The sequence below is a fragment of the Hordeum vulgare genome, chromosome 6H (assembly GCF_904849725.1).
Source record: "Hordeum vulgare subsp. vulgare chromosome 6H, MorexV3_pseudomolecules_assembly, whole genome shotgun sequence".
Taxonomy (NCBI): domain Eukaryota; kingdom Viridiplantae; phylum Streptophyta; class Magnoliopsida; order Poales; family Poaceae; genus Hordeum; species Hordeum vulgare.
Window position 1 is genome coordinate 545,874,210 of NC_058523.1, and position 23,406 is coordinate 545,897,615.

Below are 23,406 nucleotides of genomic sequence, written 5' to 3' on the forward strand. Positions count from 1 at the left end.
GCACTTATAAACGTCGTTCGGACCGGGCTTTCAGTCGTCGAGCCTATTATCGGACCGGGCTCAAGCTTGAGAAAGTGTGCATTTTTGAGCTTCAGGCTGGGCTTACACGTGCACTTATAAACGTCATTCGGGCCAGGTTTTTTGCTTCGGCCTATTATCAGACCGAGCTCACGCTTGAGAAAGTGTGCATTTTCGGGCTTCGGGTTGGGATTTCTGCATATCTCCTTTCCTTGTGGTCGTTGTCAAAGCCAAATTGCTTGGTCAGCAATGTGTTCCAAGCGCGAACAGGCAGGCACCGCAGATCATTGAGCGACGAAGCTTTTGCGGGAGGTAGAGCAACGTGGAGTCGTCCCGTCAAGCGCGGAGCATGGCAACGAGCAAACGCGCATGCTGGCTGGCGCACAATATTGGGCCGGCTCAATTAGCTAGTGTAGCTGATATTTTTCGACTCGCATGAAGCAGGCTACTAGAGTTGTCTTTGAAGTCATTTCCCCCCTAAAAACCAACTATTGAGACTATTTAACAATATTCAGGATATTGAGAAAATATTGGCAAAATTAAAAAATGATGGTGAACTTGAAAAAAACGTTATTGGAATTAAATAGTGGTGATGGATTTTAAATATATTCCATAATTCTAAACTATTCATGAATTAAAAAAATATTTGTGACTTAAAAAGTGCAACTTAAAAGTGTTCACGAATTTTAAACAATGATTAAGAATATTGTTTTTCCAAACTAAAAAAACAATTTGCGGATTAAGAAAATGTTGATCAATCTTTAAAATGTTCATATTTTTTTTTAAAAAATTCAAATATTGAAGAAATATTTGTAAATCCAAAAATATTCATGAATTTAAAGAATGTTCGTGAATTCATAAATGTTCACAATTTTTCAAAAGTGTTCATGAATTTAAAACTTGTCCATGAATTCAAAAAATGTTCATCTATTTAAAAACTGGTCGTGTTTTTTAAAAAATATGTAAATTTCAAAGAATGTTCATGAATGAAAAACAATCATAATTCCAAAAAATGTTCATGTGTCTGCGAATTTAAAAACTTCTTATGAATTTTAAGATGACTGAAAATTTGGAAAATAGACAAAAGAAAATAAAAAATAAAAATAAAAAGCAAGGAAACCAAAAGAAAATCAACAAAAAAGTAACCCAGGAGAAAAAGAAGAGAAGAAAATGGTTCAGAGAAGGTTCTAAAACCATTTTGCCTGGTGCGCGATTGCATAGTATTCCCCGTGCGGGCGACCACAATTTTCTTGTGGGTTGATGGACGCAGTTCGGCATGCCCATGCCGTGCTAGTTCGGAGATTCGATGACCACACGGTTGTGGCCAGTGATGAATCCAGCAAGGTGTAGGGTGGAGCAAGGCCCACCTTAAGATTTGAGTCCTGATATTCATCACACGTGTGTCATACTCCCTCCGTCCCAAAATAACTGTCTTAAGCTTAGTACAACTTTATACTAGAGGTAGTATAAAGTTGAGACAGTTATTTTGGAACGGAGGGAGTATTAGACATCCGTCCACATCAAGCTCGATCCTAAATAAATGGGGAAAAAACCTATGCATCATCTGCCAATTCTAGGAATTAAACTCGGATCGTTATGCTACACAACTGCATGACCAACCACTGAGGTAAGGCTACCGACAGCACAGACACTTACAAGGATTCGTACTAGTAGCTGGTTTGAGTTCATTGCGGTTTGGAGATGGCCTTCACGCTACATATTCACATGATCATTAGCATTTCTTGATTTCATATCAAGAATGCAGTCTGGCTGATGTATCGCTGCTACTGCCTAGTATTAGAAAAGTTGCATCTGATGAAGACCGTTACTACCTTGGCGATTACCATTCACTATCCTAGTGCATGTCTGGCAAAATGGAGCACCAGAAATTCCAGCTCAGCTGTCGATTTTGATCGCGAAATTACTTCGATTCCGCCCTCAGACCCGAGTCAGCATTGCTGTTTTGAAATCTGTCAAGGATTGTGAAGGGAACTGTCAATTATTTAAATAATAAACATTAACAAGGGATAAGAATCTTGTGGAATAAGGATATGAGAGAAAGGATACTGTATTAACGGTTCGTATTTCAGAAACCAAAGTAGACTGTTAATGGAAGTGGCAAGCTTAAGATGCCTATCAAATAGCTTCTAGCATAGCCAGTTTAAAGGCTGATATAATGCATTCCCTACAAACATCTAGCTTGAGCCAAGAAATCTTGCTGAAATCTTACTGAAGTAGCTTCAGTAGCAAGCTTACAGCAAGATTTGACTCCTCAACTCCGTAAAAATTGCTTACAGCAAGCAGGTGGATCATACTTCAAGTATTTGACTCCTTAACTCCGAAAAAATTGCTTATAAGAAAAATAGCAGCATGACTAACAAAAAAAAGACCCTCTCAAAAAAACCTCTCCCACCATGAATGTGTACATGCCAGGATGAAAAATTACCTACGCAAGTGAGGCACAAACAGAGCGCTTTCCGGGTTACTTGGCAGCATGTTTTGTGATTGGTTTTTCCAGATTGAGGATGTATCGAAATGGCCAGCCTCCTGCCTAACAGGCTTCATCTCATGTGCTATTAAAGAAACATAGAGAAATGTCAGAAAGAGGACACATATGTTCAATAATTGATCCTGCTAACTAGTTATTTGAATTTTATTACGATGTCTAACCTGGCAAGGAGGTGGTCTCCTGAGTTGAACTTAGCCGTTGCTTTAACATTGCCTCCTCTTGAAAGATCATCTGGTAGGATAAGGAGAAAACAAGTGAAAAACTGTATAATGGAAGCACTGAAAATGTGTTGCTCTGCGTTTGCAGAGGAAAGGGGGTTCATAGCAAGGTTATGCTCTGCACTCAACAGAACAGTTACCTCCGCCGATACGGTCAACTGAAGAGATCGAAGGTGGGACTCCTGCGATGTCCCAAGAAGGAACGGAGGCTCTCGAGTGATCGTGCAAGGAACACTTGATAACACAAGAGGGTCGTGACGCGGTCGGTCCTGATTTGGAGGACCAAATGGATGTCGAGACCCTGACATTGCTCCTAAAAAGTGATTCATAGGCAGCATGGCAGCTGGTGGGTTTGACGATGCGTCGACGCTGTTCTGGTTAAGTGCGGCGCACATTTGCGATGTCGGCAGATGGTCAGGTGGCCCTGGTAAGTTCACCGAGGGACGATACACGCCATTCCTCATAGACAACATCTGGAGCAGATCCATCAGATCAAAACACAGGTCAAAATGCACCGAACCATAGCAATCAAACACAAATCTAAATGCATAAATGGGGTATGCATCGATGCCTTCCCTAGTAAATAGATACGCAGAAATTGACCCCATTATAAATGGAGTACTTGATTATCACAGCACAACAATAAAACTGAAATCCAACGTTCCTTTCCCCGTATATTCAAGGGCAAAACAAATAATTCCTTGTTCAACCTACTGACGCAACAGACTAGCTAAATCAACATGTCTTGTCCAGTTTCTTGTTTTTTGGGGGGCCAAATTAAGGACATTAAACCTGGGCAGCTACATCACATTTTTGGTTCAGTGTTGACTAGCAAATGTGATTTTTCAGGTGAGCACAGCACATATAATTTTTTCACCAGCTAACGAACATTCAGACAAGCAGTAGCGACGCAGCATAAACTTTTGTGTAGAGAAAATTGAGCAGAGCAGCATTTCGCCGACCTGCACTTGGAGCTGGAGGTGCTTGAGGTACTCGATGGCGTCGTCGAGCATGGAGGCTTTGTCCGTCTGCATACAGCGTCGTCTCAGTTAGCTTCCGGTGAAAAAAGAACAGAGAGTGGTAGTGAGTATGGTTTTTGGTTACGACGGACTGACGGACGGACCTTGCTGGAGTTGGGCACGAGGCTCTGCAGCGCCTTCATCTTCTCGTTGATCTTGCACCGCCGCCTCTTCTCGGAGAGGTTGTGCACCTCGGCGGCGCGGGCCCTCTTGCCGCGCGGCCTCCCCGCCGGCTCCGACTCCGACGACCCCAGCGCCTCCTGCAACCAAAGTCGACCCAAAGCCGGTTACCGCGACTACCAAGCAAGCAAGCAAGCGATCCCGGCGGCACTGCACTGCACTGACCTCGCTGTCGCCGCGGTCGGCGGGAACAAACCCCATGCCGCCCTGGTGGGCGTGGTGGCGCATGATGAACTCCAGGTGCTCCTGGTCCATCGCGGAGAGGAGAGCTCGCCACGGGCCGCAGGACAACTGGTCGCTCGCCGGTGCGGGAACCGAGGAGGAAGCGGAGAAGAAAAGGCTGCACCACTGGTCGGCGCCGCTGGTCACGAGGAGGGGGGAGAGCCCATGCCCATGCCGCGACGGCGACGGCACGAGCGTGCTCTGGCGCTGCTTTCCTCGGGGCTTCGGGGCGTGGAAAAGCTGCACGGAGCAGGATGCCTTTTGAGGTCAGTCCTGCTCCTGCCTCTCTTTTCAGGCAGGCTCCGGGCTTCCTCCACCACCTCGGTTCCCGGTTCTCTCCCCTCCCCCACCCACACTGCCACACAGCTCTCTATCTCTCTGTCTCGAGGACCAGGACGACGTCGCAACTCGCAGGCGCATTGATGGAGGTGGTTCGCTGGGTTCGGCTGCCGCGTCGCCCGCCCGTCCGGCACTGCTGCATCGCGCCGCATTTACGCGGGGGGCCATCAATGGCGTGCCGTGCTCGGCTCGGCTCGCCCCGGCTTGCTTTCAACGCGCAACAGTCTCGCCTCGTGACCTCGCGCTGCTACGGATACGGATTGCACGGGCGAGAGAGGGAGAGAGAGGATCTATCTATCTATCGCGTGCGTGCGTGGGTGCGTACGTGCGTGTCAGCGCTGCGCGGCGATGCCACTGTGGCGTCGTCAGCCGGCAGCGTACTCGTCTTCCCCGTACCGTGGCATCGACGCTGCGATGTGACGTTGGAGGAGCTTTTCCATCCACCAGGACCGGTGAATTGCCCAACATTTCGGGTTTTACCTGGGGCTCTCGGGGTAAATTTGGTTCGAGCCAAAGTGAAATAACTACTCTCTCTCTGCATTCACAAATATAAATATATGGTCTTTTTTGCCGGTGAAATATAAAATATAGGATGTCAAAACTCCGAAATGCAATTCTGCTCCTGAGACCACGTGCTCGTGTCCATGAATTTTAATATGTTAAAAAAAATCCAACAAAAATATTATGTATTCTTCTCTCCCGAATATACCACACGATGGATAAATAAATTATTGTTGGTCGATTGATAGAACAGCGCATAGTTATAACATGCAATGATTATGTGTATATAGACATCATGTTTATAAAAGCATCTCCAATAGACGGTCCATATGAAAAAATACTTGATTTTTGGATCTACGCGAGCAAAAAACGCTGCTCCAACAGATAGTCCATATGTAAAAATATTGGACCACCCCCTAAAAATAAAAACTTTGTGATGCAAATTTACATCACGAGGTATAACTCAAAACCGCGGCCGCCCGCCAAACAACCGACCGGATGTTCATTCGCCTTCCACCCCGCGACCCGCAAGTCCCCCCCCCCCCCCCCCCCCTTGCCTTCCGCCGCCGCCATGGCCGAAGCCGACGACCCCTCCATGGGCGAAGCCGACGACCCCACCGCCGTTGCCGCCGCGGCGAACTCGCCCTCTGTCGCCGCGTTCATGCCCTCCCCCCCATCCCTCGTCGGCCCAGATTCGCGCCGCCCCAGTCAGTCGCCACCGCGCCGACGGTTCCTATGAAGGCGGGGAAGGCACGGCGCAAACGAGCGGCGAATCGCGGTTGGAACCCGACCGAAAGTGTGGCTCGGTCGGCGAAAACCTCGAAGACAGCCGCGGCGGCTCGGGCCGACAACTCGCAGCCACGACCGGCGGCGTCCTTGAGCAGCCAAGGAGTCGTTCCTCCACCTCCGCCGCCGCCACCGCCGACCGTGGAGGAAGATGTGGCCACGCCGACGGCCACCTCCTCCAACATGTTTGATGATATGTCGCAAAGGTAAAAAAATGTTCTCGTTTGTTGTTTGAATGTTTGTACGTTCAATTGTAGTCTTGATGATGAAGCTTTTTTGCATGCGATAAAGTGGCAAATGATGATTATGTGTCGCACGAGTATGCGTCACAAGAATATGCAACCCAATATGGTGATGACAATCTTGACATGCACGATGGCGAAGGGTAGAAGTGGAAATTATTCGAATGCCGAGGATGTGTTGATATGCACCGCATGGAAGAAAGTCTCTCAAGATGCATCCGTTGGAAGCGACCAAAAGATAAACACCTATTGGCAACACATCAAGGATTACTTCGATGAGCGCAACATAAGTGGTCACTTCCGTTCGAGCGATTCTCTTCGACAACATTGGTTCACCATCAACGCCGAATGCCAAAAGTGGGTCGGTTGCTTGCCAAATGTTGCTCGCATGAACCCAAATGGTTGCGGTGATGATGACTTGGTAGATATTTCCTCTTCGTGTGTACCATGGGAGGAGGCATGGGAGGTGCCATGGGTGGCTACATGAACATGATGGGAGGTGCCATGAATGGTGCATTTGGCGGAAACATGGGAGGTGGATTTGATGAAAACATGAGAGGTGGCTTTGGTGGCATGGGAGGTGGCTTTGGTAGCAACACGGGAGGTAGCTTTGGCAGCAACACGATGGGTGGCTATGGCGGCAACATGACCGGCATGGGAGGCAATGAAGGTGCTTCTGGTCGTGCTCTCGGCAACGATACTTCACTGCTTCACAACGTCGACAAAGAAGCCGATGATGATGATGATCGTACCACGGTTCATAACGCCGGTGGTATTTATGACCCGCATGAATGATATCCATGTGCATTTTAATTTGTAGGCCGAAAAACTTTGCTTGGGATGTTGCACTTTTGATAGATGGATTTGAAACTATGATGATGATGATGCACTTTTGTTAGGCATTTGAACTATGATGATGATGCATTTTATTTCAAATTTTAAGTGATATTTGAGTGCAAAACCGCGGCTGAACAGCAGTCTCACGGTCGTCGGCCGGTTTTATACATCTTCCTTTGGACCATCTGTTGGAGTTGCTCTTTTTTTACATCTCTCTTTTGGACCATCTGTTGGAATCGAGCCTTTTTCGGAGATGTAAAAATCATTTTTTGATGCTCCAAATTTGGACCATCACCGGTTTGGACCACCAAAATATACATCATCTATTGAAGACACTCTTAAATAAGTACACCGAAACAATCTTGCATATGCTACTATTCCTCTACTTCGAGAGCGCTTCTATACTTGCCTCTCTAAGTATTAAGTTCATAATAAGCAGAGTAATGATTGTATCAAGATATCATGATGCAGAAAAAGTAAAACAAGCAATTGTTCAGACCCCGTAGTTATATCCTCTTTGGCAACAATACAACTGCGTGTCTTTGTCCCCCTCAGTCATTTGGATATAGAGCACTGCAAGATTAAAATTCATCTCCTCGTCTCCCTATGCGTTTGCCCGAAAGCTCGCCGGAGGGAGTGGCAAATGGATATCCTATTTAGCACTATGTCGGTTATAGACAAATTTTGCTAACCGGTGCGTGCAGCGCCTCCGCGATGGGCCGGAGGGAGTGGCAAATGGATATCCTTTTTTGAAGATTTTTTAAAATCTGTGAACTTTTTGAAAATCGATGAACATATTTTAAAATTCATGAACTTTTTCAAAATCAATAAACCCTTTTTAAAAATTGATGAACTTTTTTGAAAATCAAGATTTTTTTTTGAATTCTGTGAACTTTTTGAAAATCAATGAACATATTCTAAAAATCGTTGAACTTTTTTTCATAATCATTAAACTTTTTTCGCAAATCTGAATTCTTGAAAATCTGTATTTTTTTCCGATTTTTTAATGGCCAACCACACTCTACATAGGTCAGGCCACGAGGACACCGGTTTCCAAGTGACGCTGAAGGCGCCACATGGAAGCTGCCGTGGCAAATAGGAGATTCCCACGCATGACGCACGTTCGATTCACCTTGACAAAAAAAGGGACGGTACGTGGACGCAATCGCGGGCATTGTTCGTCAAACGGCGCCCGTCCACTTCTAGCAACAAACAAGACAGGCCTTCTAGCAGCTCGGCTTCCGCTACGTTGGGCATGGCATGGCCGGAGTTCCCAATGACCACCACTCTCCCTACGCTTCGATCCCTCCGCCCGCCCGCCATGGACGCTCCTCCGGCCTCTGTATAAATACACGCGGCGCGTCCTCCGCCAGACTCCCCCCGGTTCTTGTTCGTTCGTCGCGGTGATGAGCAGCAGCGCATCGAGGAGCGATTGAGATCGCCGGCATGGGGTCCCTGGAAGGCGACGTCGCCACCTCGCCCTCGCTCTCCAGCACCGGCAGCAGCGGCACCGGCGCCGGCAACGACAGCCATGGCGGCGGCGGCGGCGAGGTGAGGATATACGCCTGCTTCGCGCACGGCGCGTCCAACAGCCTCGAGTGCTACGAGCCGGGCGCCAACACGTGGCGCCGCGTCGGGGGCCTCCCGGGGGTGCCCCACGGCCACGTACTCAAGGGCTTCGCCGTCGTCGCGGTCGCCGAGTCCGTCTACGTCATCGGCGGCCGCCTCTGCCGCAGGGATGGCGCGCCCGGCGGCGACTACCGCGACACGGACGTCGGCGTGCGCGCCGACGTGCTCCGCTACGACGTGCGCCGTGGGGAGTGGCGCTGCTGCGCGCCGCTGCTGGTCCCGCGGGTCGACTTCGCGTGCGCGCCGTGCCGGGGCAGGATCTGCGTCGCCGGCGGGCTCTGCTCGCTCTCCGGCGCCCGCGGCACGGCGGCCGCCGAGGTGTACGACCCGGAGACCGGCCGCTGGTCGCCGCTCCCGGACATGAGCACGCTGCGGTACAAGTGCGTGGGCGTGACGTGGCAGGGCGGGTTCCACGTGGTGGGCGGCTTCGCCGAGAGCACGGCGCCGGCGGCCACGCCCGGCGAGGCGCAGTCCTCGGCGCTGGAGCGGAGCTCGGCCGAGGTGTTCAACTGCGGCCGCGGCGTGTGGGAGATCATCCCGGGGATGTGGCAGCTGGACGTGCCGCCCAACCAGATCGTGGCGGTGGCCGGCCGGCTCTTCAGCTCCGGCGACTGCCTCAACAGCTGGAAGGGCCACGTCGAGGTCTACGACGGCGAGCTCAACATCTGGAGCGTCATGGACCACTCGGCGCTGTCGGACCTGGCGCTGCTGGCCAGCAACCTCCCGCCGTCGGCGCAGCAGCTATACCTCACCATGGCCGTGGTCGGGACGCGGCTCTTCTTCCTCGCTGGGTACGAGATCGCCGGCGACGACGACGAGAGCTTCAGGACGGTCTCCCTGGTGCACAGCTACGACACCAGCGCCGCCCCCGGGCTGGCGCCGGCGTGGAGCAGCTTCCAGCCCAAGATGGACCATGACAACAACGTGGAGGACGGCAGCAAGGAGCTCTTCAGCCAGTGCTGCTCCGTGCAGCTCTCCAGCTGATCAACTGCAGGCCTCAGTCCAGTCCAGTCCAGTACACACAGTCAGTCCGTCTGTATCATGGTTTTTATTACCATGAAAAAAAATTGCTACTTGTGCTGTTGTGGTAAATTCGTGTGACTGTAATTTTCATTTCTTTGTGGCGTGGACAATGGAGAATATATATATATATATACATGGGAGCGATGCTTTATATACATGAATAATTGAATATGAGTGCAAAGAAAATCAAGTATCTAGAAAGTGAGAAGAACTGAAGGCATAATATAGAGGCAGACAATGCATCATGAGATCATTTTATCGAAGGTTCCGAGATTCGAGTTATCAGGTTCAGCAAACTGCTCATGACTGATGATTTAGTCCACGTGCCATAAACCCAAGGAGCGTATGAGTTATGGCCGGGGGAAAACGGAATGATACAAACCGTCAAAACAGCCGCTAAACATCTTTACAGATGCTCTTGGCGAAGAAATGACGATATTCGTCGATCTCATGCCGCAGATTGTTTATGAGCAGACAAGCCATGGTTACTACACGCTCCACTATTTCAACGTTAATTGAACACTGGAGATTAATTCTTCACACCAAAATGAGTCGAGTTACCTGTAAATAAACAGATATTGGAATGTAAGAGGCAGGCCAATTTTAGTTCAGAGGTTGGTAAAAACAGAGCAAAAGGTCGTTGTAAACTCACTCTTGCATGCTATGACCAGCATCAGGCCATCTATCTGGCTGTAAGGGTTTTTAGGTTGCTTGCATTACAACGTTGATGAGTTCCAACTTGCATCAACAGCTTGCAAAATTCTCCGGTGAAGCAATGCTCCCGAACAAGCTATTATGCCTCTGTCCAAACCCTCCAAGTAAACCCCCCTGGAGAAGTCCAACGGGCAACCTCCGGCATCTGTGACCACTCCACCAGCCTCTTGAATGATGACCACACCTGCAGCATGATCCCATATCTTCTCCTTGTATCCAGCTCTAGCGAATTTCATGAATATTTCTGCATCACCTCGTGCTATCGCAGCATATTTCACCATGCTGTACACACGCAGAGGCTGGTTCCTGAAAAACAAACAAATGAAATATCAAAAAACAGAGCACCCAAATGCCCAAACTCGCAACCCGCATGCAGATGACAGAGAACAAGAGTAAAATGCTAGCACCATTTCATTCTAATGGCCATCTAAAGCAATACCCTATTCACTATTCGGCAATACCATATGCCAACTGGCACAAGTAAATCAATGAAATAATTTCCGCACCCTAGTGAAATAATATTATCATGGTTAACAAAAGTACCGAGTAGACAGTGAAATTTAGAACTGACCTTAAGCCTACACTATGGGCAAGTCCTGCAGTGAAGGAATGACTGGAGTTGGCTTTCTCAACAGGTTCACAAAATGTTGCTGAAACTGGATCACTGACAGATGATACTTGAACCTCCCTTGAGTTATGCCAACTAAGCATACCAAAGTCATGAACCAATGGCTGCATCCAAGCTTGGCCACATCCTTTGTGAGCATACATCACGCAACCCTTGTTCCAGGATCCTGATGTAGGGGGAGCCACCTTAGACATCAACCTGTAGTACCGTTGGTGGTAGTTGAGCCATTCTTTCTTCATTGGATAATTTGGGCACCCGAGAACACCGAGCACAACTTCCCCGTCTTCAATTAAGGCGAGGGCAATAGCGTATTGGTCTCCACGCACAAAACCAAGCGTGCCATCCACAGGATCAAGCACCCAAAATCTTCCTTTGGGACCTCCAGTAGAGCTGCACTTACGTATAGCTTGAAGAACATCATGAGCCCCGAGGTCTTTCTCCGGGGATCTCAGCCCATACTTTGGAGCTTCAACTAGGCAACCGTTGACTGCAGCGACAACAGACTCAAGCAAAGCCGTGCCATCACTGCTGGACAGCGTCTTATCATCTTCCTCTGCTACAATCGACACACTTTCATCACCAAAGCAATCTGAGAGTAGCCAGCTCACTGTCGCTTGCACGCCCCAATCTGGCATAAGGAACACGGGTTGATTTATTAGGAACTAAGCACCACAAAGACCCAATTCATTTCATAATAATATTTATACATCAAACTCCGGGTACTCGGTGACGTCACGAGTAGACAAAATTCGTTGCCAGTAATCATATAGGAGTATGAGCCATTCCTGATACGTTGGAACTTGAAACACCCACTATATTTCATTGCAAGACTGCAAGCTGAATTGCATTTGCAGCCCACTATATTTAGTTGTGACTTGTGAGGCGAACCAGCATACCAGTGCAAATATGCAAATCTTATTTATCGAATGGGGAAAAAAAGATTACAACACTTGCACGATTCAAAAGTCAACACCAATAATTTAACTAAGCAGCGTCCCGTTCAGGCATTTGAGACTCACTCTATAACTAATGTAATTTTCCCAATACAGCAGAGTTGTAGTTTCTAGTTTGACTAGCGTCGCTGCTAACTGCGTTCAGGGCGTGGAACAAATGGTTTTGAATACTGAATGCTGCTACTGGTAATAATACTGAGAGTGGCAGTACGAACCGGCGACGGTGACCGGAGAGCGGTCGAGCTTGGAGTGGACGCCGCCGGAGCCGGAGCCGGAGCCGGAGCCGGGGTCGGCGAGGAGGAGCGAGTCCTGCACCCGCTGGCAGAGCGTGCAGGCGACCTGCACGACGCGCACCGCCGCCTCCATCTCCTTGGCGTAGTCCTTCTCCCCCCCTCCTCCCCCTCCGAGGCCGCCGCCGCGGCAGTCCCACAGCCACTCGCGGTCCGCCCCGACCCGGAGCCGGCCAGCCGCGCCGAGAGACAGCGCTGGCGGGGACGACGGGGCGCAGCGGCCGCGGCGTCCCCGCTCCGGCCCGCGCCAGTCGGGCGGGGACCGCGGGAAGCCCCGCGGGCCGGCGGTGGCGGGGGAGGGGGAGGGCGCGGCGGCCCAGGCGGAGAGGCGGAGGCCGCCCATGGCCGGCCGGCGGCGCCGGAACTAGAAAAAAAAGAGGACAGACGGCGCGGGCTCAATCAGTCCGAACCCTACCCCACGCGCTCTCGCTCGCTCGCTGCTCCGATCCGATATGTACTAGGCTACTAGCCGGAAGCCGCGCGTTTCCGAGATGCTTCTGCTCCCACCTTCCGTTAGCCGCCGCCGCCCGCGATTGGTGAGCGGCGCAGCCCCCGCGCCGACGTCGTGGGTGGTGACGGACTCCATGATGCCATCATCCTCTTCCCCCCCTCCCTTTCCCACTCCCCACCACCGCTAGTCCACACACACACACAACACACGAGCGCAGCAAAACAGCAGGCGCATTTCTGGAATCACTTTATGGTTTGTGCTGTCTCATACGCTACTCCCTTCAGTCCTTTTTATTTGTGTGAAGTCAAATTTAGTAAAACTTGGTCGACTTCATAAAAAAAAAATATCAATATTCACAATACAAAATCGATATCACCAAATGCATCATGAATCTGATTTTCATGTTGTATGACTTTAGCATTTGTAGATATTGATATTTTTTTTCATATAAGCATGGTCAAACTTTATATCAAAGAGTAAAAAGGACCGGAGGAAGTACAACACGATCAACCACTCCCTTCATTTCATACCGTATTGCCTAGAATTCTTAAAGTTAAAACTCCCTTCATTTCATACTCCATCCGATTTTTTTTTAAAACATTGTTGTGCTTCTAGGTCAAACTTATTGAAAAAACATAGACAACAATATTAGTTCAAAACTGTAATATGAAAAATATATCTCACTATGTGTCTCGTGATATCTAATTGATATTTTAGACGTACATTTCTCTACATATTAGCTCAGAGATTAAGAAGTTTGACTTCTCGGAAAATCTAAACACACTACGTTATAGAACGAGAAAGTATTGTTCCCTCCGTTTTTGTGCATAAGACATGCGCTTAATTTTACGTCATCAATTTAACTAGCTTAATACATATTATATGCAATGAAAAAAAAAATATTTAAAAACCACATTCGCATACGAGTCCAATGATACGTTTTTATGACATATAATACATATTTAATCAGTCAAATTAATTATCTAAAACTATGTGCCTTCCGTGGAAAGGAGTAGTAAGATACATATAAACAGATAGAACATAAAATATATGCAAATTTTTTTTGAATACCTCTATCTATCCTCTTTTCTGAATTATAAATAGTGGTTTTTTTGTGTGTCAAAGGTTGTATAAACAAAAGCTAGGTACGTCAGCACAAAGGATTCAGTGTGATGTTAAAGTAATAATTTTTTTCTGCTCTTGGGAGCACATGGTCCCTTTATTTGTCGTGTAAACCCTTTGAATTTTCCTTCAAAATTTGTCTATTGCCATGAGGGTGAGTTATATGTTTTTTTGCAAAAAATAAAATAAAGTGAGTTATATGCTAATAATTATTTATTCAGCAATTTATTGATCATTAGGCTTGGTGAAAAGGGTAGTTTTATCATATTTGACGATTACTACCTTTATTTTACTTACTTCACATATTAGTTTTTTCTTAAATCAAACTCTGTAAAGTTTACTAAAATTTATCAATGTATACAATGTCAAATAAATACAATATACAAATATTTGGTGATGGAGTATTTTTTTTATAAACATGGTCAAACTTGTGAAAGTTTCTATTTATGACAAACCTAATGTGCATAAAAAAAGAAAATGAGTAGAAAAGAAGACTCGTTTTTCTAGAACCAAAAAAGGATGAAATAATCGAGGGATAAGGGCATTTTCCCTATATGTCCAGACCAGTCGGCCCGAGCTCGTTTATGCCTTCAACACGGACACCTATTTTACGAGAGGCAGTACTGAGGTGGGCTAACCTCCGATCTCTCTTAAGCTGAGCTCGAAGGAGGAACAAGACAATGATCCCATGATACTGGCAGAGGTCACGGAGCAGGAGGCACCCGCAGAGGAAGAGGATGCGCTGGTCGTTGAGGTTGTGGATCTAGCCGATGGGACAAATGACTTCTTCTCCATGACGGAGGCGGAGGAGTGTCGTGGCACGACTAGAAGCGGAGCATGCAAGTATTGATGTCATTGCAATGCTCGTTGATCTAGATTCGGGGCTCAAAGTGAACTAGAAGGTCGATGCAAAACGCCCGCACCGTAATGTCGCATCAATTAGTCCATCAAGATACTCGAAGCCGAGGACGACAATAACAAAGATGCACACGTCGGCAACTCCTCTGGGTTCATGACAACGGCCAACAAGAACGAAGCCAACAACACCGACGCTGAGGTCACCCGACGAAAGGAAATATGATTTAGAATAGTTTTTAGTTGTTATTAAGCATCTTTTACGCCTGTTTCATGTTGTAAAACATTTCTACAAGCTAGACGGAGTATAAAGCAGCATAAACGACTCCGTTATACTGTATTTGAGGAGGAATACGGTTGAACGGCCGCGTCCAACCACGTGTCCACAAACGCACGTTTTGCCGTCCAACTTTCTTGGGCCGGATCCAGCGGGAGAAGCCCGGCCCTATACCCGAGTGGAGCCGAGAGCAGAGCCGTAGAGCAGTGGCCTGCAGACGCGGAGCCACCGAGAGCCGGAACCCGGAAGCAAGTGAGCTCAGCGCAGGCGATGAGGGTGGTGGCGATCGCGAGCCCCGGCGGGCCGGAGGCGCTGCAGGTGCGCGAGGTGGACGACCTCCCGCCCCCCGGGGAGGGCGAGGTGCTCGTCGCGGTGGCCGCCGCCGGCGTCAACCGCGCCGACACGGCCCAGCGGCAGGGCCGGTACCCGCCGCCGCCGGGGGCCTCCCCCTACCCGGGTCTCGAGTGCTCCGGCACCATCCTTGCGCTCGGGGCCAACGTCCCCCCGCGCTGGGCCGTCGGCGACCAGGTGCCCTGCTGCGTGCCCCCATGGTGAATTTGGTGATGGCCGCTGCTGCTGTCAAGTCTGAAGTCTGAAACTCACTTTTTTTTTCGTGCATGTGCTGTTGCGTTGCAGGTGTGCGCTCTGCTTACCGGCGGCGGGTACGCGGAGAAGGTGGTGGTGCCGGCGGGGCAGCTGCTCCCGGTGCCCGAGGGGGTGTCGCTGACCGACGCCGCCGGCTTGCCCGAGGTGGCCTGCACCGTCTGGTCCACCGTCTTCATGACTAGCCACCTCTCTCCCGGTGAATCGTTCCTTGTGAGAAAATCTCTCTTGTTAATTTCTTCCCCCATGTGATGATTGCAAACGGCATAGCAATTCACTGCACTTGCCGCTTTGTGGGGATGAGACTGCTTTTGAATTTCTTACACTGGGAATTGAGTCCGATAAATTTTACTAGAACAAATTAGCATGCCTCAGTTAACTGGGAAATAGGAATGTAACGATGCTTACTAGGATGGGGCGTTAACTACTTCAGCAGTTATTCATATGCAAAATGGGGTGATAATCCTGGACTCCTTGCTGTATTTATCCCTGATGATTGGGTATCTCCATTGTGTGCAGATCCATGGTGGATCAAGTGGAATCGGTACATTTGCTATACAGATTGCAAAGCACCTCGGAATCAAGGTTTTTGTCACTGCAGGTTTGTTAGTTATTACGGTATACACTTAGTAAGAGATGAAATAAGATGTAGTACTAAGTTGTTTCTGAAACTAACTCTGTTATGCTATTCTAGGAAACGAAGAAAAACTAGCTGCCTGCAAAGATTTGGGAGCAGATGTATGTATAAACTACAAAACTGAAGATTTTGTAGCACGCGTAAAAGAAGAAACCAATGGAAAGGGTATGCTGCTGCTACCCTTTTGTAATGATTGATACTCCAATGTGTTCTTCTGTTATTGTGGTTGCCAGCACCTTGTATTGTCAAGTTCGTATATACTAACTGTATTATGAAAATACCTCTACCAGGTGTTGATGTCATTCTGGACAATATCGGCGGGTCTTATCTCCAACGCAACTTGAACAGCTTAGCTGTTGATGGTAGACTTTTCATCATCGGTTTCATGGGAGGCACTACAACTGAAGTGAACCTGCAGGCTATGCTTGCCCGAAGATTGACCATACAAGGTTTGGATGGATCTATCTATAGGCAACCACGTCTTCTTTAGATTTATGTGATTCTCAGTATTGCAATCTTATGTTGATGCTTGTTGTTTGCTTTCGTTGTTTTACATGATTGCACTATTCCTAAACATCACCACTAATCTACCACTTGCTTGTCTTGCCATGGTTTTGTGCAGGTGCTGGACTGCGGAACAGAAGCCTCGCTAACAAAGCCCAGATCGTCAGTGAGGTGGAGAAGAACGTGTGGCCTGCCTTCGTGTCGGGCAAGGTGAAGCCGGTGATTTACAAGACATTCCCTCTGTCCGAAGCAGCTGAATCTCACAAGCTGATGGAGACGAGCTCCCACATTGGCAAGATACTGCTGATTCCATGATTGGGTATGGTCTATGTATCATGTATTCATGTGTACACTGGCCGCTGTGAGCACTGTTTTCTGTAGTGAGCTATGCATGGACATGTCCTTCTACTAGTATATTGTACTAATAATAAGTTGGATCTCGAGGTGCTGGTGAAATTGGATATGTATCTCGAGGATAAATAGTACTCCCTCCGACCCAAAATAAGTGTCTCAAGCTTAATACAATTTTATACTAGAGCTAATACAAAGTTGAGACACTTATTTTGAGACGGAGGGAGTAACAAAGAAATGTTGGAACTTGGAAGTCTCGTTCTTTCATCTCATGGGACATTTCATCGTTTTATTTTGTACTCCCTCTGTTCTTTCATCTTATGGGACATTTCATGTTTTTATTTTGTACTCACTCTCTCCTGAATTACTTGTCGTACGTCTAGAACTCCAGATACACACATTTCTGCTACAAATAATTCAGGGCAGAGGGAGTACTATTGATATTGATATTGATATTTTTTTTCTATAATTTTTTTATACTTTATGAGATTTTACTTTTGAATTGAAAAGAAAATTATACGCACTCGAAGACGAAAGAGAAGTGGGGATCCAGCGGGCACCACGCAGCTAGCCGCCGGTGGCGGGAACTTTTCCCCCGCCTGTCGACCTCATGGGGTATTGGGGTGTATGTGGAATCTAAGCGGGGCCGAGCTGAGCGGCGAGGGAGATCGACACCGACGACGATGAGGGCGGTGGCGATCGCGAGCCCCGGCGGGCCGGAGGTGCTGGAGGAGCGCGAGGTGGAGGACCTCCCGGCGCCGGGGGACGGCGAGGTGCTCCTAAGGGTGGCCGCCGCCGGCGTCAACCGCACGGACACGGTCCAGCGGCAGGGCGGGTACCCGCTGCCGCCCGGCGCCTCGCCGTACCCGGGGGTCGAGTGCTCCGGCACCATCCTCGCCCTCGGGGCCAACGTTCACCCGCGCTGGGTCGTCGGCGACCAGGTGTGCGCGCTGCTCCCCGGTGGCGGGTACGCGGAGAAGGTGGTGGTGCCGGCGGCGCTGCTGCTCCCGGTGCCGGAGGAGGTGTCGCTGACCGACGCCGCCGGCTTGCCCGAGGTGGCCTGCACCGTCTGGTCCACCGTCTTCATGACCAGCCACCTCTCCCCCGGCGAATCCTTCCTTGTAAGAAAATCTCTGTCGCTTCCTTTTTTTCTTAAACCTAGAACATTGTCCTGCTTAATCTTAATTTATACAAAGACTGCAAGTCTTGTAGGTAGAATCCTAAATTTGCAAATTAGAATAAAAATGCATTCTAGTGAGCATGCTTCTAATTAGATAGTATCGGATGTAATGTAATAGTGGAGGAGACACATTCCCCTCCCTTGACCAACCTGATTATTTTCTTTATTGGTAAATAGGAAAGAAGATAGTTTAGTGAGCAGGGCACATATAATCGCACCAACAGGAAATAAATCCATCTCCATCGATCAAAGTTGTTCTTTTTCTATCGAGATACGACGAGCGAGCTATCTTTGAAAGAACTACCTGAAATTAAAAAGGAAAGAAAAAAGTTTAGTCCGCAAGGCACATACAATTGCAGTAACAAGAAAGAAATGCAACTCTATTGATCAAAGGTGCTCTTCTTCTGTCGAGATATGACGAGGGAGCTATCTGTATGTAGTGGTACACATACGGCGTACTTAGTCCAGAGATGTCCTCATGCCCATCGTTCATTAATCGACTCAAAAGAAAAGGTTCCGACCAAGCAAGCTTGAGAATCCCAACCTCTCACAAGTCAGTCCACAGAAGACTAATACAATCTACAACATATCCTTGCTACACAGTGTGCCCTAAATGCTCACCTTTTGCACCAGAGAATGAACTTGTACTCTGGTAAGAGACTAATCACATCGTGAAGTTAGTTTTATTCCTGGAATTCGACGGCAACCTGTTGTCTCAAATTGGTTCTCTGTCATTCTGAAGAAACATTGTGTATAACTTTCAGGGGAAAACTGAACACAAAATATTTCATATGGTAAAAAGCAATGTCAGAATACCAACCATAATTTCTGTAAAATTTGCGAGGCAGCTAAAACAGTTGAACACATCTTTCAAACTGCATTCGATGTGCCTCCTTCTGCACACACATTCCAATGTGAATTGCAGTTTGCTCTTGGCATGATTTGAGACGACTGAACGACCTCCTCATCAACCAACATGGATTGCATCATCGTTGGGAGTTGGGAAGTAGTGGAACTTCAACATGGATGGAGATTCAAAAGAGACTGGTTGGAGCACTTTAGACGATTTCCTGCATGAAGATTACAAATTAGATTAGACGAAGAGGACAGATTAGACAGGAGGAAGAGGACGGGTGAGGAGGAACAACGCTAAGGCTTCGTTCCTTGGCCGGCTAGATTGGGGCAGAAAGAAGTACGCAAGGGAGATGTTTTTTTGTGCTAGAAGAGGAACCTGGACATCAACCTGAATCTAGCGACCGGAGCCGCCGTCGGACTAGTAGCAGGTAGCCGTGCCGTCCCTACTCTCCATTCTCTCCATCTCACCTCATCTATTCTTCCCCGGAGATAGAGCCTCCATAGCCATGGAGCACCGTCGCTGCCTATCTCCGTGGCCATGGAGCAAGGTCGCCGCCGGCCTCCATTACTCGCCGCCGACGTCCGCGGCTTCCCTGTCGTCCCTCGCCTCTCGGAGCCTTGCCGTCGTCGTCCTCCGTCGTGTCCCGATCGGATCGCCGCTGGATATGCTTGATCTGCGGTCAAACGTATACAAAGGGTTGACAAAAAAACAAACAGTTTTTTATTCACTTACCGAGGCCAGCGGGTTGAATATGGGAAAATGCAGGGACCTTTTTGCAAAATAGCCACGGTGGGTTTTCCAACAGAAGCGATAGCCTCTTTATTATTAGGTAAAGATATCAAATTATTTACTCACAACAAATAATTATGAATGACCAAATTGGCATGCTGACCAACTGAAAAACAGCAAAGTACTGAATGATGCTACTCCAATGCAATATGAAATTATTTACTCGAGTAATTACTTGAATTGGACTGGAAGTGAATCTTCATGTCTGTATTTTTACTGCTGATGAAGCATCTCTAATGCAGATCCACGGTGGATCAAGCGGAATCGGCACATTTGCCATACAGATGGCAAAGCACCTCGGAATCAAGGTTATTGTTACTGCAGGTTTGTTGTTTCAGATAGATAGATACACTACATATGGTACTAAAATGTTTTCCAAAAGCGCGCAAGTAACTCTGTTGTGCCGCTCCAGGAAGCGAAGAGAAACTAGCCGCTTGCGCAGGTTTGGGTGCGGATGTATGCATAAACTACAAAACCGAAGACTTTGTAGCACGCATCAAAGAAGAAACTAATGGAAATGGTATTATCCTGTCATCCTCTTGTTATGCTTGATGCCCTGATGCAAACATAAAACAAAATATCTAACCGTAGTATGGAGGATATCTCTACCAGGTGTTGATGTTATTCTGGACAACGTCGGCGGACCTTATCTCCAGCGCAATCTGGAGAGCTTAGCAGTTGATGGTAGGCTTTTCATCATTGGTTTCATGGGAGGCACTGTAACTGAACTGAACCTGCAGGCGATGCTTGCCCGAAGATTGACCATACAAGGTGCATTGATCCACACGATTTCCCCGCTTCTCATTATGCCATGTTAATAATTTCTTGTTTTTTTATGTGATTGGGCGATTCCTATATTGTCATTGCTAATTTTAGCAATGGATTGCATTGCTATGATTATGTGCAGTTGCTGGGCTGCGGAGCAGAAGCCTGGCCAATAAAGCTCAGATCGTCAGCGCGGTGGAGAAAAATGTATGGCCAGCCGTTGCGTCGGGCAAGGTGAGGCCGGTGGTTTACAAGACGCTCTCTCTATCTGAGGCAGCCGAAGCTCACAAGCTGATGGAGTCAAGCTCCCACATTGGCAAGATACTACTGATTCCATGACTGGGTATGGTATCCTTCAGCTTTGAGCAGTGTGTAACTATGCATTGATGTGCTATCTATCGTGTAAATTGGTTCTTGAAATGCTGATGAAAGTGGATATATATATATTGAGAACCATTAGTAATAATAAGTGTTGGAACTTCAAAGTCATTAGATTTGGGTTTGAGAAAAGTTGCTTGGTTGAGGCGCCTGGCATAGTGTCCTTGATGACGATGTTCCTAGTTCAGATCCTACTGAGCAGGATTAGCATCGAACAGTGACAACCATGATGCATTACTTTGCTCAGCAGGATTAATCCAGGCAGCTGAATAGGTTGATGGAGTATTTTGGATTGGGCAACTGTTGCATAAACAAAACTGAATAGGTTTATGACAACTGTATATTTTGGATTGGGCAACTGTTGCAATGTATATTTATAATCTGAATAGATTTATGTAAGCAGAACACCTGAACAGAAGTTCACAGCAAGTGATAACTGGTCAGAGACAAGAAGAGCAAGGTTTAATAATTAATATGCCGCCTTTTAGGTCCACCCTGGGTAATCAGGTGAATTGGCAGGTTCAAGAAGAAAAATAATGTCTACAGCCAAGATTTTTTTACTTTTGAAAATATACAACAATATACTCCCTCCGTTTCAAAATATAAGACCTTTTAGAGATTTCACTAAAAGACTACATACGGAGGAAAATGAGTGAATCTATACTCTAAAATATGTCTATGTACATCCGTATGTAGTTCATAGTACAATCTCTAAAAGGTCTTATATTTAGAAACGGAGGGAGTATATATATAACCATCACTACACTGAATATGTACAGGTGCCAAGCAATTTCCCCAAATCCAGCACAAAACTTTAATATATAACATTGAAAATGAGCCGAAAACACACTTATGCATTGCTACTCACAAGTCACAAGTGATTACTTCAAAAATTGTGCCCGAGTGTGTAGGTCATTAACAATTGCAAACACAAGTTTTCTTTGCTGCAGTCACCATATCTACTATTACAAAGCTGATCATTCTATCTGTCCCCACTCCAATAATAACAGAAATGAAAAGGAAATTAGTGCTAATCTGCCAGTGAAATGTCCTTATTCCTGAGTAATATTCAGTGGAACGGTGCAATTGCACTGCAGTTTCATGGATTCAGTCTGCCTCTTCAACATCTCATTATCCTGCAGCGATGCAGATGAGCTTAAGCAAGGCATGTACATAGGAGAGAGTGAAAATAAATGGAGAGGAAGCACACGGTCAAGTGAAACAGGATACACAGAACTAAGATTCTGATACAGTGAGAAAATGCACTGAAATTTGCCCCAAAATTACCTTCTGCAACTCTTCAAATCTCTTGGTTGAAGCAGACAGCGAGGTCTTAACCTACAAACAAAGGTTGTCCCATAAGCACCGCAGACGTGAATCATGGGAGAATATAAGAGTGTACAGGTACATCTACTGAAAATGGAGCCGACCTTTAAAAGTTCATCTTGCAGCTCCCTGTTTCTTGCCAATTCCGTGTCGTATTTCATTCTCCATTCAGCGGATTCATCCATTGCCTCTAGGTTAGCATGCTCGAACTGCCTCCTGCAAAGATGACACAGCAAAAAGAATACCAATAAACCGCTTAGCCATGCCTCCGATGAAACATTAAGATAACATGATCATGGACACACGCAGATGAAATAGTATGGACCTAGCTTAAAATTTCACCAGTAACAAACAACCACCATGGGGAAAATCAAAATCAACAAATGTTACTCCCTCCATTCCTAAATATAAGTCTTTCTAGAGGTTTCATTAGTAGACTACATACGGATGTATATAGACATATTTAAAAGTGTGGATTCATTTATTTTGCTCCGTATGTAGACATTTAGTGAAATCTCTTAAAAGACTTATATTTAGGAACGGAGGGAGTAGAACATATGGACCGGGCAATAGGTTAGCATATGGCAGCCAAAATCTTGCTGAAAAGCATGCACTTGGTACCGGCAATGGCGAACACATATGTTCAGTGCAAACATGGAGATAATGCCCCAATTCCATCAAACTCCCCTTGCAATGAATCCTTGATCAGGCAGCTAATTCTCAGACCATCTGGACTGGCAGCATGTAGTAAAACAGAAACTAAAAAAAAAGTGAGCATCTAATGCCATGTAAGTCTGGATCCATGGTTTCTTGCACCCAAACAAGATTTGCTCCTTGGAATCCGTTCTACAGACTGAATCAGAGAGTTTGCCTCCCAGCCATGACCCACCCACACGTCGAACAGGCCTCATCAGGATTCGTCAGAAGAATGAAGGGGGGGAGGGGGGAGGGGAAGGGCGGGGGTCGAACCGGAGCTCCTCGCGGTCGTCGGCGGTGAAGGAGGGGTCGTCGGACTGGCGCGCCCAGATGCGGAAGTAGACGGCGGTGCCCATCAGCAGCGCCACCGCGAACGCCGCCATCAGCGCCTTCCTCTCCTGCCGCCGCCCCCCTCCTCCTCCTCCGCTCCCTCCTCCCCCTCGTCCCACCATCATCTTCCTCCTCCTCCTTCCTCCCTCCCTCCCTCCCTCCGCCGATCTGCCCACCC

General features: G+C 47.5%; 6 protein-coding genes and 1 long non-coding RNA gene across 8 annotated transcripts; 3 read left to right on the top strand and 4 right to left on the bottom strand.

Moving 5' to 3' along the window:
• Positions 1-1,555: 1,555 nt before the first annotated feature.
• LOC123406162 (transcription factor APG-like) lies at positions 1,556-4,523 on the bottom strand. Its single transcript, XM_045099640.1, has 7 exons — positions 4,110-4,523; positions 3,869-4,024; positions 3,708-3,773; positions 2,886-3,218; positions 2,689-2,758; positions 2,465-2,591; positions 1,556-1,988 (listed from the first exon to the last, which is right to left on the bottom strand). Exons 1-7 carry the CDS (start codon positions 4,197-4,199, stop codon positions 1,940-1,942), a joined length of 891 nt encoding a protein of 296 aa, XP_044955575.1. The 5' UTR covers positions 4,200-4,523; the 3' UTR covers positions 1,556-1,939.
• A 3,291-nt stretch (positions 4,524-7,814) lies between these two features.
• LOC123406164 (actin-binding protein IPP-like) lies at positions 7,815-9,678 on the top strand. Its single transcript, XM_045099642.1, has one exon. The coding sequence runs from the start codon at positions 8,318-8,320 to the stop codon at positions 9,482-9,484; it is 1,167 nt and encodes a 388-aa protein (XP_044955577.1). The 5' UTR covers positions 7,815-8,317; the 3' UTR covers positions 9,485-9,678.
• Positions 9,679-9,748: 70 nt separating this feature from the next.
• On the bottom strand, positions 9,749-12,724 carry LOC123406163 (PAP-specific phosphatase HAL2-like). Its single transcript, XM_045099641.1, has 4 exons — positions 12,034-12,724; positions 10,809-11,493; positions 10,176-10,543; positions 9,749-10,084 (listed from the first exon to the last, which is right to left on the bottom strand). Exons 1-3 carry the CDS (start codon positions 12,449-12,451, stop codon positions 10,240-10,242), a joined length of 1,407 nt encoding a protein of 468 aa, XP_044955576.1. The 5' UTR covers positions 12,452-12,724; the 3' UTR covers positions 9,749-10,084; positions 10,176-10,239.
• A 2,302-nt stretch (positions 12,725-15,026) lies between these two features.
• LOC123406165 (quinone oxidoreductase PIG3) lies at positions 15,027-17,013 on the top strand. The gene is made up of 6 exons (XM_045099643.1): positions 15,027-15,341; positions 15,450-15,629; positions 15,936-16,017; positions 16,111-16,218; positions 16,344-16,502; positions 16,676-17,013. The coding sequence occupies exons 1-6, from the start codon at positions 15,084-15,086 to the stop codon at positions 16,870-16,872; spliced, it is 984 nt and encodes a 327-aa protein (XP_044955578.1). The 5' UTR covers positions 15,027-15,083; the 3' UTR covers positions 16,873-17,013.
• Positions 17,014-17,385: 372 nt separating this feature from the next.
• On the top strand, positions 17,386-20,987 carry LOC123406166 (quinone oxidoreductase PIG3-like). Its single transcript, XM_045099644.1, has 5 exons — positions 17,386-18,029; positions 19,976-20,057; positions 20,146-20,253; positions 20,346-20,504; positions 20,641-20,987. Exons 1-5 carry the CDS (start codon positions 17,592-17,594, stop codon positions 20,835-20,837), a joined length of 984 nt encoding a protein of 327 aa, XP_044955579.1. The 5' UTR covers positions 17,386-17,591; the 3' UTR covers positions 20,838-20,987.
• On the bottom strand, positions 18,061-19,965 carry LOC123406168. Of its 2 annotated transcripts, XR_006612017.1 has the most exons (4): positions 19,332-19,965; positions 18,909-19,158; positions 18,710-18,824; positions 18,061-18,392 (listed from the first exon to the last, which is right to left on the bottom strand). It is a non-coding gene; the product is annotated as an uncharacterized LOC123406168 (long non-coding RNA). The 2 variants fall into 2 exon arrangements; XR_006612016.1 differs by having other exon boundaries at positions 18,061-18,824.
• A 679-nt stretch (positions 20,988-21,666) lies between the features above and the next one.
• Positions 21,667-23,374, bottom strand: LOC123406171. Its single transcript, XM_045099648.1, has 4 exons — positions 23,172-23,374; positions 22,307-22,418; positions 22,164-22,214; positions 21,667-22,012 (listed from the first exon to the last, which is right to left on the bottom strand). Exons 1-4 carry the CDS (start codon positions 23,351-23,353, stop codon positions 21,929-21,931), a joined length of 429 nt encoding a protein of 142 aa, XP_044955583.1. The 5' UTR covers positions 23,354-23,374; the 3' UTR covers positions 21,667-21,928.
• Between the last annotated feature and the right edge of the window lie 32 nt (positions 23,375-23,406).

Bases quoted from the DNA above. Each gene is read 5' to 3' on its own strand.
- LOC123406162 (XM_045099640.1), bottom strand. From the start codon at position 4,199: ATGGACCAGGAGCACCTGGAGTTCATCATGCGCCACCACGCCCACCAG. The intron at 2,759-2,885 runs GTAACTGTTCTG...TTATCCTACCAG, and splicing joins AGTTGACCGTATCGGCGGAG to ATGATCTTTCAAGAGGAGGC. The intron at 2,592-2,688 runs GTTAGACATCGT...TTTCTTTAATAG, and splicing joins GGAGACCACCTCCTTGCCAG to CACATGAGATGAAGCCTGTT.
- LOC123406164 (XM_045099642.1), top strand. From the start codon at position 8,318: ATGGGGTCCCTGGAAGGCGACGTCGCCACCTCGCCCTCGCTCTCCAGC.
- LOC123406163 (XM_045099641.1), bottom strand. From the start codon at position 12,451: ATGGGCGGCCTCCGCCTCTCCGCCTGGGCCGCCGCGCCCTCCCCCTCC. The intron at 11,494-12,033 runs GTTCGTACTGCC...TCCTTATGCCAG, and splicing joins CTCTCCGGTCACCGTCGCCG to ATTGGGGCGTGCAAGCGACA. The intron at 10,544-10,808 runs GTCAGTTCTAAA...TTTGTTTTTCAG, and splicing joins GCCCATAGTGTAGGCTTAAG to GAACCAGCCTCTGCGTGTGT.
- LOC123406165 (XM_045099643.1), top strand. From the start codon at position 15,084: ATGAGGGTGGTGGCGATCGCGAGCCCCGGCGGGCCGGAGGCGCTGCAG. The intron at 15,342-15,449 runs GTGCCCTGCTGC...GTTGCGTTGCAG, and splicing joins GCTGGGCCGTCGGCGACCAG to GTGTGCGCTCTGCTTACCGG. The intron at 16,018-16,110 runs GTTTGTTAGTTA...ATGCTATTCTAG, and splicing joins CAAGGTTTTTGTCACTGCAG to GAAACGAAGAAAAACTAGCT.
- LOC123406166 (XM_045099644.1), top strand. From the start codon at position 17,592: ATGAGGGCGGTGGCGATCGCGAGCCCCGGCGGGCCGGAGGTGCTGGAG. The intron at 20,254-20,345 runs GTATTATCCTGT...TATCTCTACCAG, and splicing joins AGAAGAAACTAATGGAAATG to GTGTTGATGTTATTCTGGAC. The intron at 20,505-20,640 runs GTGCATTGATCC...GATTATGTGCAG, and splicing joins CCGAAGATTGACCATACAAG to TTGCTGGGCTGCGGAGCAGA.
- LOC123406171 (XM_045099648.1), bottom strand. From the start codon at position 23,353: ATGATGGTGGGACGAGGGGGAGGAGGGAGCGGAGGAGGAGGAGGGGGG. The intron at 22,419-23,171 runs GTTCGACCCCCG...TCATCTTTGCAG, and splicing joins GACGACCGCGAGGAGCTCCG to GAGGCAGTTCGAGCATGCTA. The intron at 22,215-22,306 runs GTCGGCTCCATT...CTTTGTTTGTAG, and splicing joins TGCAAGATGAACTTTTAAAG to GTTAAGACCTCGCTGTCTGC.